This window comes from Lactuca saligna, chromosome 2, assembly GCF_052625555.1.
Source record: "Lactuca saligna cultivar CGN05327 chromosome 2, ASM5262555v1, whole genome shotgun sequence".
Lineage (NCBI taxonomy): Eukaryota > Viridiplantae > Streptophyta > Magnoliopsida > Asterales > Asteraceae > Lactuca > Lactuca saligna.
This window is the reverse complement of record NC_136418.1, coordinates 121,292,394-121,304,997: the sequence shown is the minus strand read 5'-3', so window position 1 is coordinate 121,304,997 and position 12,604 is coordinate 121,292,394. Positions and strand designations below refer to the sequence as shown.

General features: G+C 32.3%; 1 protein-coding gene across 1 annotated transcript; it reads left to right on the top strand.

The window, feature by feature from the left end:
* The first annotated feature begins 2,334 nt into the window (after positions 1–2,334).
* On the top strand, positions 2,335–7,384 carry LOC145031461 (uncharacterized). Its single transcript, XM_078980017.1, has 19 exons — positions 2,335–2,494; positions 2,581–2,712; positions 3,168–3,247; positions 3,486–3,572; positions 3,688–3,856; positions 3,946–4,002; positions 4,178–4,242; positions 4,332–4,415; positions 4,509–4,559; positions 4,696–4,758; positions 5,035–5,081; positions 5,164–5,296; positions 5,368–5,457; positions 5,539–5,805; positions 5,897–5,982; positions 6,073–6,121; positions 6,221–6,301; positions 6,575–6,668; positions 6,761–7,384. Exons 1-19 carry the CDS (start codon positions 2,455–2,457, stop codon positions 6,952–6,954), a joined length of 1,869 nt encoding a protein of 622 aa, XP_078836143.1. The 5' UTR covers positions 2,335–2,454; the 3' UTR covers positions 6,955–7,384.
* Positions 7,385–12,604: the final 5,220 nt, after the last annotated feature.

Sequence of the window (12,604 nt, the reverse complement as noted above, 5' to 3'; positions counted from 1 at the left end):
TATATATATATATATATATATATATATATATATATATATATATATATATATATATATATATGGGAGGGTTCAATTGAGAAAAAAAAAGGTTGAGAATGGGAGAATCATTCTCAGTCAATCATTTATTTTTGCCGCAAAAGGCTCCAACGTACCGGCTAAAATGGGAAACGAATGCACATGTGTTTTTGAACATAACATATTTCCTTAAACTATGCTAATCATTACGTTAATATATACAAAAACATAGTTTTTTTCGTTTTTTTAAATTTTTATAAGCTATTTTTATCAAAAAATGATTTTAAATATACCAAAATTCATGATTTTTTATTCTCTACAAATAGACATCTATATTGATATAGTTTTAAAATAAAATAAAAAAATTATTTTTTTTTATATTTTCAGCTATTGTTATTCATAAATGAATAACAATGCATCAAGTTTTATTACAGTACATTCGTTATTCACTTATGAATAAAAAAGTATGATTTTTTTTTTACAATTTAAGTATCATTTATATATGAATATAACATATAATAAACATAGTATATCCATATGTTAATATTGGACGATGAATTCACTTGTGAATATTAACATAGTATATTCACTTGTGAATATTAGATGATATATTCACTTATGAGTATTAAATGATATTTCATATGTAAATATTACATATTATTACATGGTATATTACATGTGAATATTACAAAGTATATTCACTTATGAATATTAGATGATATATTCACTTATGAATATTACACAGTATATTCACATATGAATATTAGAAGGTATATTCAATTATGAATATTGAAGGTATTTTGACAAATATATATAATTTTTATATGTTATTCACATATGAATAACATACAGACTTGCCTATTTGTTTTGTGTTTTTAATAATCGTATACTTATTCAGGTGAAAAAACATATTCATATGTGAATATAACGTGGTAATTTAGTTTATGCATTTCATAAAACAGTTGGAGTGCAAACAAGTTAACTATTTTAAAAATGTTAAAAACATCAAGTTATGAATTCTAAATCATCATATACTTCCGATTTCAATTTCAGATGCGACATCCTATCTCTGATCGATTTCTCAATTTGATTTTGATTTTCGAAAATCCGATTGGGAACCTGTGAGTACCGATTCTAAGTCCCTCAATGTCGATTGTGATTGCGAGTCCAGAACTCTGATTCTAATTTCATGAACAGCGCAAAAATTCCGGTTTATTTGAAGAAATTTGGATGATTATTGAAGGTTGGAGGAAAATTTTTGATGATGAACGAACGGTTATCGAATTCTCTATAGTTACGTATTTGAGATTGAAGGTTATTACGATATTTACAAGTTTGTCACCGTATCTTTTATGCTTAGATTAAATGAGTGGCTAAGAATGATTCCCTCATTCTCAACCTTTTTTATTTTCTCAATTGAACCCACCTCTCTCTCTCTCTCTCTCTCTCTCTCTCTATATATATATATATATATATATATATATATATATATATATATATATATATATATATATATATATGGGAAAAGTGAATATACCCTTAAGGGTATATAAGTTTAGGTACTCAAACTCACCATACTACATCGTTTTGTATCATATATAGACATTGTAATTGTCCAATGTTGTTATAATTCAACTTCTAAATTGAATTACTTCAAAGATTTTTATAAATTTCATATTTATCTTCCACTTACATAATTGTCATTTTCAACGATAATATATATAGCCTAGTAAGTGTTCAACAAAAAGATGTGATGTAAGAGGAAGATAATATTGAAAATTTAAAAATATTGAATATAAATCAAGTTAAGGATTGAAGTTTAACAATATTATAATGAATATATCAAACAAAACGACGTATTATTATGAGTTTGGGTACCTAAGCTTATATACCCTTAAGGGTATATTCACTTTTCCATATATATATATATATATATATATATATATATATATATATATATATATATATATATATATATATATATATATATATATATATATAACTTTGTCATCTTCCTAAAAAAACTATTTCGGATTTCCCCTATCATTTTTACCTGCAATCAAAGGCTTTTGGATTATTTTTAATTTTTTTATTAAAGTCTAAAAAGAATTAAACTATATTTGTATTTTTCTTTCTAAATTATGTCACGAGTGAGGATGTGGACAAATGAAAGTTAAGTAAAGCGTAGGGGCGGAGACTGTCTTTTTTTTTTTTTTCTCTCTCTCTATTGAACAAGAAAAAGTGGGTATTCTTTTCATTTTTCATTTTTCTTTTTAAATTTTCTTGTATTTTCCATTTCCTTCACATATAAAGCCGCCACTCCTCTGCTCTTCCATCAATTCATTCATCCATTGTCTCCCAAACATACAATACAATACAAATCTGATTTCTTCCATCATCTTCTAAGTTTAACATATCTCAACAAGCAACTATTCTAACATGAATTGCGCTCAAGCACACTCCAAAAACCTTCAAAAGGGTAATAAATAATGTTTCTTCTCTTTCTTTCTTGTTGGGGAATTTACAACCCTAAACGGAATTCATGTTTTTGAGGCGTAATGGCAGGCGGAAAGAAGGAGATGAAGTACGTTTTGGTCACCGGAGGAGTTGTTAGCGGACTGGGGAAAGGCGTCACTGCTAGCAGTATCGGCCTTCTTCTTCAAGCCTGCGATCTTCGCGTTACTTCCATTAAAATTGGTTCGCATCTTTCTGTTTATGGAGAATACACAAATTTCCCTCACTGGTTTCCTTGATTTTGTTTTCGATAACTTATTTCTTACTCGGATTGGGTTGTTTTTCACTTTCACTTTCCCATCTTGTTCATCTTTGATCTATCTGCTTATTTTCGTTTCAACATTTCTAGGTTTTCTTCTTCGAATAAAAAAAGAGAGAACATTTTAATACCCTTTTGTAATCACCAACTGGGTTTTACATGTTCTTGCTAAATCCCACTCGTCATTATCAAAATCTGGATATGGTGATTTCCTGTCTCATTGTCGTACACAACCACACTACGTAATTGAGATTTCAGGGTTTGGATTTACTTTTAGATTAAAAAACTACACAATCTCAAGATTTATCAAGCTAAATCGAAAGTATTGTTCATTTATCTGTTTAATTTTTTGTTTTTAATGTCTAATTTTTCTTCGCAGATCCGTATCTGAACACAGATGCAGGAACTATGTCCCCTTTCGAACATGGAGAAGTCTTTGTTTTAGACGATGGAGGAGAGGTGAAAATTATTGAAATTTACAGAAAAAGATTACGATTTGGGAACCTCTAAAAAGTATATTCAATATAAAATTCTTTACTAATATCCAAAAACCCATTTGTCCATTTCAAAAATGGGACCTTCATGACACTCCATGGCCCCTCCTTATCTCCGCCACTGTTTCTAATTATGAATAAATCGATTAACATCCAAATTAATTGATTAATTAATTAATTGATTTAATTTTAATGATTTGAAGGTGGATTTGGACCTAGGAAACTACGAGCGATTTCTTGATATCAAGTTAACACGTGATAATAACATCACAACAGGGAAGATTTATCAGGTATTAAATCATTAATTACAAAAAAAAAAAAAAAAAGCAGATTTTTGAAACGAATTAAATCACGAATCATGAAAGATACGAACTTATTGTTATTCGATATGATTTTTGATTGAAGTATGTGATTGATAAAGAGAGGAAAGGAGATTATCTTGGATCAACGGTTCAGGTTGTGCCACATATTACCGATGCGATTCAAGATTGGATCGAACGTGTGGCAGCGATACCTGTTGATGGGAAAGATGGTTCGCCAGATGTTTGTGTGATTGAGTTGGGGGGTACTATAGGTATTCATTAATTATTTCTTGTTTTGTTTCCATAAATGATTTCTCATTTATTTTATCTTTTTACTAAAATGGGTTGTTTGAATTTTCAGGGGATATCGAATCCATGCCGTTTATTGAAGCTCTCGGACAATTCTCTTATCGTGTTGGTAAATATTTTAAATATCCTATTGGTATTAATACCAGATACTGTAATACTCTGGTATTTATATCAGACTATTACAGTATATTGGATTATTACCTGATCCTGTAATACTCTGGTATTTATACCAGACTATTACGGTATCAGCTTGATAGTGTAATAATTTGTTTTAACTTTTTTAGGTGCCGGGAATTTTTGTTTAATACATGTGAGTCTTGTGCCGGTTTTAAATGTTGTTGGTGAACCGGTAAGTCTAAAATGAGAATTTATTCGTTTTGTGTTTTAAAATGTGAAGAAATTTGTTAAAATTTAAAATGTTTAATTTTTTTTTTTTAGAAAACAAAACCAACCCAACATAGTGTTCGTAAGTTAAGGAGCTTGGGATTAACACCGGACATATTAGCATGTCGCAGCACAACGGTTGGAATAAGTCTAAATAAAATTTAAAATGTTTAATCATCATTTTTTTATTTTTTATTTTATAAGTTATACTCAAGTTTAATAAATATGCAGGAATTGGATGTGAGTTTGAAGGAAAAACTTTCAAGATTTTGCCATGTCCCGGTATATATATATATATATATATATATATATATATATATTTATTATTTATATACACCAGAAACTATTCCATTGAACTCGTGTGTATGACTTTTGATTTTTGAAATGAGTCTTCAATAAATAATTCCTTTGTTTGCAGTTACAAAACATAGTCAGTTTGTACGATGTCCCCAATATTTGGCATATTCCTTTGCTCTTAAGAGTACGTACTCGTTCCACCTTTTAAATTTCATTCTTGTTATTAATCTGTTTTGTTGAATGGAATGGAATCACAAGTGAATGGAATGGAATCACAAACGAAAGTTATGGAATAAAAAAAGACACTCTAGATTCTAAGGAATCAAAATTAACAAAACGGAAGGAAACAAACAATTTTTATTTTATCTTCCATTCCGACGGAATCAGTGATTCCATTCCATTCCTTCCATGATTCCATCGTACCAAACACTAAATCTTTTCTTCTATTTTATCTTTATAGGACCAGAAGGTTCATGAATCAATCCTGAAAACACTTAATCTTCTAAGGTTTGTCCTCCTTCCATAAACCAATACTCTCACACTTAAACTTCAATTCCGATGGAATCAGAAATTCCATTCCTTTGTACAGTGTGGTACGCAAACCGGTGTTAGGGGAATGGACAGCCATGGCTCAACGGTGTGACATGTTACAAGAGCCAATCAGAGTTGCCATGGTTGGAAAGTACACCGGTCTTTCCGATTCCTATCTATCTGTACTCAAGGTAATAATAAATTAATAATAATTTTCATTTCGATTATTTTCAAAAATATTAATATTTAATTTTTTTTTCAGGCTTTATTACACGCTTCGGTTGCTTGTAGAAGAAAGCTAGTAATCAATTGGGTTTCCGCTACTGAACTTGAAAATTCAACCGCTTTAGAAGTGATTATCTTCTTCTTCTACTTCTTCATCACTTTTTTAACCGAAATTATATGATGTTAATGGACGATTTTACCCTTACAGAGTCCAGATGTTTATAAAGCTGCGTGGAACTCATTGAAAGCCGCAGACGCTGTTGTTGTTCCAGGGGGTTTTGGCGATAGGGGCGTTGAAGGGAAAATAATTGCAGCAAAATACGCTCGTGAAAACAAAATTCCATATCTTGGGATTTGTTTAGGAATGCAAATTGCTGTGATTGAGTATGCGAGATCTGTTCTTGGGTTACAAAATGCAAATAGCACTGAATTTGATCCTGAAACTAAAAACCCTTGTGTTATATTTATGCCCGAGGTTTGTATTCAAATTTCAATATTCAAACTAATAATTAATTTAAAATATTGATTCTTTGAACACGCTTTTGATATTGTATGTTTTATAATAGGGTTCAAAAACTCATATGGGTGGGACTATGAGGCTTGGATCTAGGAAGACGTATTTTCATGCCACAGATTGCAAATCAGCTCAACTGTAAGAAAAAACCGATTACTTTATAGCTTATTAGTTTTAATTATTTCTTGAAGATAATAAAATGTAACGAAAATTAAATTGTGTCATTAGATATGGAAATCAGAGCTTCATTAGTGAGAGACACAGGCATCGATATGAAGTATGTTTGTCGTTAATATATATGATTGTGTGAAATTTAATCATTTATATTCATTGCAATGAATATATTTTTTTTCTAACCTTTTGATTTAAAAATTAGGTGAATCCGGATATGGTGTCACAACTAGAAAAAAGTGGACTTAGTTTCACAGGGAAAGATGAGACTGGTCAGAGAATGCAGGTGGGTTATTTTGTATAAATTCATGAGTAATTTACAAAACTAGTCCCTTTACTTTTCGACTTGTACCATGTCTAGTCTGAAACTTAAACCGTTTTCAGTTTTGGTTCTTATTTCAAGGCTTCTTATCGATTTTGGTGTCCGGAACCTTGAAATAAAGACCAAAATAAAAAGTTCTTAGGGACCAAACTTGATACAAAAACTTGAAATAAGGAACAAACATGGTAAGAATCAGGAAGCGTAGGGTCTCATTTTGTAATTTACTTTAACATACAGATTGTTGAACTCGCGAGTCATCCGTATTTTGTGGGAGTTCAATTCCATCCGGAATTCAAGTCTAGACCAAGGAAACCTTCGCCACTTTTCATAGGTGAGTTTTTCATTATCAAAGCACATATAAATAGTTAAATAACAATTATTTAAAAAAAAAAATAAAAGATTAATTTTTGGTTAAAAATGCAGGACTTATCGCAGCAGCTTGTGGGCAGTTGGATGCCTTGTTGAAAAAGAACATTGGCATGAAGGTGAACATCGGGTATACTAATAATAACAATAATGCCATTGGGAAGGGGGTCTCGGGGTTATCGCCACATCATCGATATGGTAACGTGAAGGTGAATGTAAACGTGAATGTAAACAATGGTTTGCATGTGTGAAAAAAGGAGTTTGTTGTTATAAGAATATTATAGCTTAGGACTCCTTTTGAGAAAAAAAAAAAAAAAAGAAACGAGGTTATGGTTTTGTATAGTATGGATCGATGGATGGATGGATGGATGGAGCAGGCATCCGGTGTTTTTTAAGTTCGGAAGAGCCTTGTGTTTTGTAGTGGAGAAGTTGTAATGGTAGTTTAAAGAACCCTTCTACTCTATAGTTTTCTATAAGAAGCTCTTGGGCATATGCTTGTAGAAAAGATCGAATTTTAGAGTCTTGATGAATAGGTAAAGGGTTAGTGTCCGAGGAGCTTTGGAGTGTGCGGATTTCAATTTTAAATTTCCAAGTATGGAATTTCTTCTTTGTGTTGTATGGTATCCTCTACTCGAAATTATTATTGAGTGAGTAGTTAATATCATGGTGTTTTTAGTGAAATCTTGAATGAATTTGTGTTAATGTCTTAGATATGTTGAGGAAACTTTGAACAATTGATTGACATTTTCGCATTTCATCACACTTTCCATCTTAACAAAATGAGCTTTTAAGTTCTTGTTCATAACAAAATAACCTAGAGATTGTACTTCTCAACCAATATGTGAATCTTGATGTATTTGTTGTTTGGTAAACATCTTGAAATAACCTAGAGATTGTACTTCCTTTTTGTGGCAATTACGACATTACTAAAGCTATTTGATTCTATGATGTTTAATGCCAATATGGAAGCCATTACTAAAGGGTGACCAGAAGTAAGTTTTGAAATTTATAACTTTAATATTCTATTTTCCTAAGGTTAACATCTTTCTTTAAATAATTGGACACTAATAAAGTATGGTGACCAGAAGTAAGTTTTGAAATTTATAGCTTTAATATTCTATTTTCCTAAGGTTAACACCTTTCTTCAAATAATTGGACACTAATAAAATATGGGAGTTTGATAAAGTAACATAATTTAATATTTCTTTTCATGGACTAAAATTGAAGTTTTAGAATTATGGTTAATTAAATGCATGCCTTCTTGAATAGCTTCATGACACCGTTACATACCATCTTGTCTTCTTGTTGAGTATTTGATAATGAGTTATGATTATGTAGGTGTTGGAGGTCAAGGACTTTGTCACTTTGTGATGGTAGTCATATAAAGCACAACACATTAAAATGATTGAGGCTTATGGTGTACATTATGAAGCCATGATCATGTTTTTATTTCCTTAAGTGTCTTCAAATAGTAATCATTTTACATGAATCTCATATTGAGCACGCATAACAATGTATTTGGTATTCAACTTGATTTCGCTTATTTTGAGAACATGATTGCCCCATGTTCTTCTTTATGTTTGGGTTGGAATCGCAACACATTGGCCGGTTTGCGACTCACGACAACTTGCTAATTTGGGTTTGCAATGATATCAATTCTACATATCTTTGTAGGGAAAATCACAAGAAAAGCAACATAGTTTTCCTTAGACAATGTGCTTTACTTTTTACATGTGATAACTATAATGCACACAGATTCATGCTAGTTAATTTAGAGATAATAAGCATCAAAAATGACTTTTTGATAGAATATTATATAAAATAAATAATCTTAACTAAGTTATAGTATATGTCACAAAGGTTCCGTACATATAAAGAACATTGAAATCCGAGTTATAACGAAGAAGTTATGATCTGTCGAAGTTTCGCGACAAAACCGGCACGACACCGGAAATTGTAAAAAGAAAGTGATTTTACGATAATATACTTTTTAGCCTTAGTGATCTAAAAAAAGTTGTACAGTACGTCTCCACCTACGCGTGGATATAAAAAACATTAAAAATGGAGCTCGTATGCAAATGTTATGATCTTCCGAAGATGTAGCTGTCTGAGAGCATGAAACGTGACAAAAAAAAAAAAAAAAAAAAAAAACCTAATTTGTACAGGATCACGACGTGAGAATGTTTTCTCATGACATGAGGATTCAAAAGGACACTTTTCAAGGCTAGAATGCAGATGACAAGTCTACGGAGTGATAAGTTTAAGGCTCACGACATGAGGATGTTTGAGGAGTCAAACGGATACCATTCGAAGATAGAAACACGAATGGAAAGTGTACGAGATGATACAGCCATGGCTCACGACGTAAGAGAGCCAAAATACCCTATAAATAGCAAGTTCTACTCTTTCATTCCTTACACCAAATTCTTCTCTCTCTCTCTCTCCCTCCCTCTCTCTCTCTCTCTCATTTGCTGAAGGCATTCTGCGTCCCGATCCCAACGATCACGAACTGCTGACTATTTCTAGTTAGATTCTGTCAAATCCCACTACTAAGGTGAGTGCATAGTTACTTTCATCTTATACATAGATATAAAGTATTTTATATAAATTACGTGCTATGTGTGCATATTATCTGTGTTTATGATATCTATGCTAGATGAACAAAATATACAGGTTTTATTCGATTTAAACTGTGTATGTATTTTATACATATAAATTACAATGGGTAAAGTTGGGTGGATGAAAGATGATATAGATCATGAGAAATGAAAGATGAGGATGAGAGGTGAAAAATAATGAGAAGCGTTTACCCAAGTGTTGGCCCCGTCATCTAATAGAGTATAGATAACAACCACGGCCAATTCTAGACGGTCCGGTGAAACACTAGCAGGCTCGCAACATATAGGTGTTGTGAACAATACGTTCACCCGATGTACTCTAAAAATCCTAACAATTATGGATTTAGTGCCTCATAAATGAACATTGGCAGCTATAGACTTCGTGCCTTACAAATGAACAATGGTAGCTATGTACATAGTACCTTACAAATAACCATTGACAGCTATGGACTTAGTGCCTTATAGATAACATCAGCATCTATGGACTTAAATCGGTCCATTCAAGCCATTAATAAACACATACATTTGCCTTATAGCTATGTACGTGTTGTGAACAATACGTTCATCGCTGTCAGGATCTACCCTACAAATAACCATTCTTTTCTTAAGACCAAATTAGGTCCTAGGGTTTAGTTTATTAACCGAAATCGGTCCATTCAAGCCCTAATCAACACATACATTTGCGAAATCGGCCCTAATTCAAGAACCCCATAAACCCTAGATTTCGAACAAAGGCTAAATGCAGCTAATACCATTAATTTAAACACAAATTTACGTGAGATGGCTTCCGAATAACATACCTTAGTGTCGAATTTTACAAGAAAAGAAGAAGAATCAGAGATCTTGGAGAGAGTTTTGTCGGTCACAGTTCTTGTGTGCTAAAGGAAGGAATGTGAAAAGAATAACAAAGAAGTCAAAGGTCAAAAGATATAACCTGGTCGTCGTGTTACGCTGAGCGTAACGCAAAGTTACGCGGGGCGTAACCTCACCTCCTTGAAAATCCATACGCGATCAGATGTCAATTACGCTTGGCGTAATAAAACTTACGCGGTGCGTAAGTTTAAATGAAAATCCCCCCCCCCCCTTTTTTTTCTTTAATTTAACTTCCTTTTCTTTTAATTATTTAATTAAGGGACTTAAAACTTAATTAATTTTTTTTCTTTTTAATTTCTCCAGCAAATGACTTTCCGATGAGTGAAAAAGAAAATGAGACGTCATAATCACTTATCTTTGTCGAGATCAAACAACAACGGTTGATCAAAAACCTTTGCATGCAAGAATTGGTTTACGAAAATACCTACTTTCGGGACCCGTTAGAATATTTCTTTTGTTTTCCTTGCACCTTTAACTAAAAGCGGAACAAGAAGTGACCTAACTAGTCAAGAACAGCAAGAGCTCGGTCTTCCACTTAACCACCACAATACGCCTTGCTATACTACGCCTCATGGATTGAGTTGGACAAGTAGTAGGCTAAGCAGGTTAAGAATTCCCTAATTGCTTTCATTCTCGAAACCCATGCAAAAAGTAAAGTCAAGTAATGTGTACAATCCCAAATTCCTGCAAATAAAAACAAGAACCTTCCCGACAAGTGAAATGATATCAACGAAAATCAAACTAAAAATAAAAACTAACTAAAAACAAATAACAAATAATCAAATAAACTAAATTAATTGACAAACCGTTCCCCGGCAACGGCGCCAAAAACTTGATGTGCACGAAAGTACCCATTAATTTTAATATTTATAACCTAACAAACTTAGACTAACTATGCACTTATAGGCAGTGTACCTAGTCAGATTACAGTATAGCTTAGGTAAGTCGGGTGTCGATCACAGGGAACGGTGGATTAATTTAATATATTTGATTATAGGTTACAGGTCACACGAAAAGAATAAAAGAAATAGTTTAATAAATCTCAAACTAATAATTAATTAACAACTCTCGATAAACTAACAGGAAAATAAATCTCTTCATGTACTTTGGTTTAGACAAGTTACACCTTAAAAACATAGATAATTGCATACACAAAGTCATTTATTCATGTTCACCGATTCCTAAAATGATTAGATTCGCGTTCACTATAACTAATCCTTTAGTAAACAAGTCAATTCAAACAATGATCAATTGGTTAAACTAACATGCTTCCTAGTGTTCAGTTCGTATCAAGCAAGACTTGCAAATATAGTTAATCAAATTAGACATTCAATTAACCTCTTGTTGATGGTCATCAAACAAGGATCACACATTAACTTACTTATTCCCATGTTAATCCTAGTTTCGCATTCGTTATTCCTAGACTTATAATCTCGATGGCCATCAAAATCATAAGAGACAAGCAATCAAGCATATGTTCATACAACTCAATTCACTTAACAATTAACAACAAATAATTATCATTAATACATAAGGATCTTTTAACAAGCTTGGCAAGATAAATTAAACACAAACAAACTATTCAATATAGCAATTAGTCTAATAATCAAAGCTTCATTCAATCATAAACACAAAGTAAAAGGTTTTTACACCCAAGTCAGAAACTAATACAGAATAGTAACACAATGGAATGCTAAACATGGTCACGTTAACAGCCCATATGATTACCGACACGTATCCGCTCTCCAACCCTTCCGATCTCCGCTCCCGTTAGCTTAACGGCCTTCCGTCCGCCTTCTAGACCCTCAAAACGGCTTAACAAAAGTTAATTATCGACTGAATTAGGTTAGAAGTCGAATCCCCCCTTCTGGTTAGCTGAAAATCGACTTTTATAACCTTTGTAGCCGACTTAAGTACGTTGGGCATACATAGGATTACGCGGGGCGTAGTCAAGATTTACACGCGATTAAAGTTATCCGAGGCCAACCAGTACGCGGGGCGTACCCTTTAATTACGTGGGGCGTAAGTCGCTTTGGTTATTACGCGGGGCGTAATCTCCATTTATGCGGGGCGTAATCGTCTAACCAGCATTTTAATTTCTTTAAGCTTCTAAGTCCGGTTTCCGCTTCAGTCTTTTCTTTTGTGCTTTATCAACAACGAATAGCTGCAAAACATAATTCAAAGCATTATGAGTACTTTTTAGTTCTACAAGAGAATAAATAAGGCCAAAATATTAAGATAAAGTGCATAAATATATATATATATATATATATATATATATATATATATATATATATATAAATACACATATCAGTAACCCGCAGCCTGAGCCACAAATGATTGAGCGTGCACCAAAAGTAACAGTTGCAACTAAGCCAATCACGATGGCAAGAGTGCATGTGATGATCCA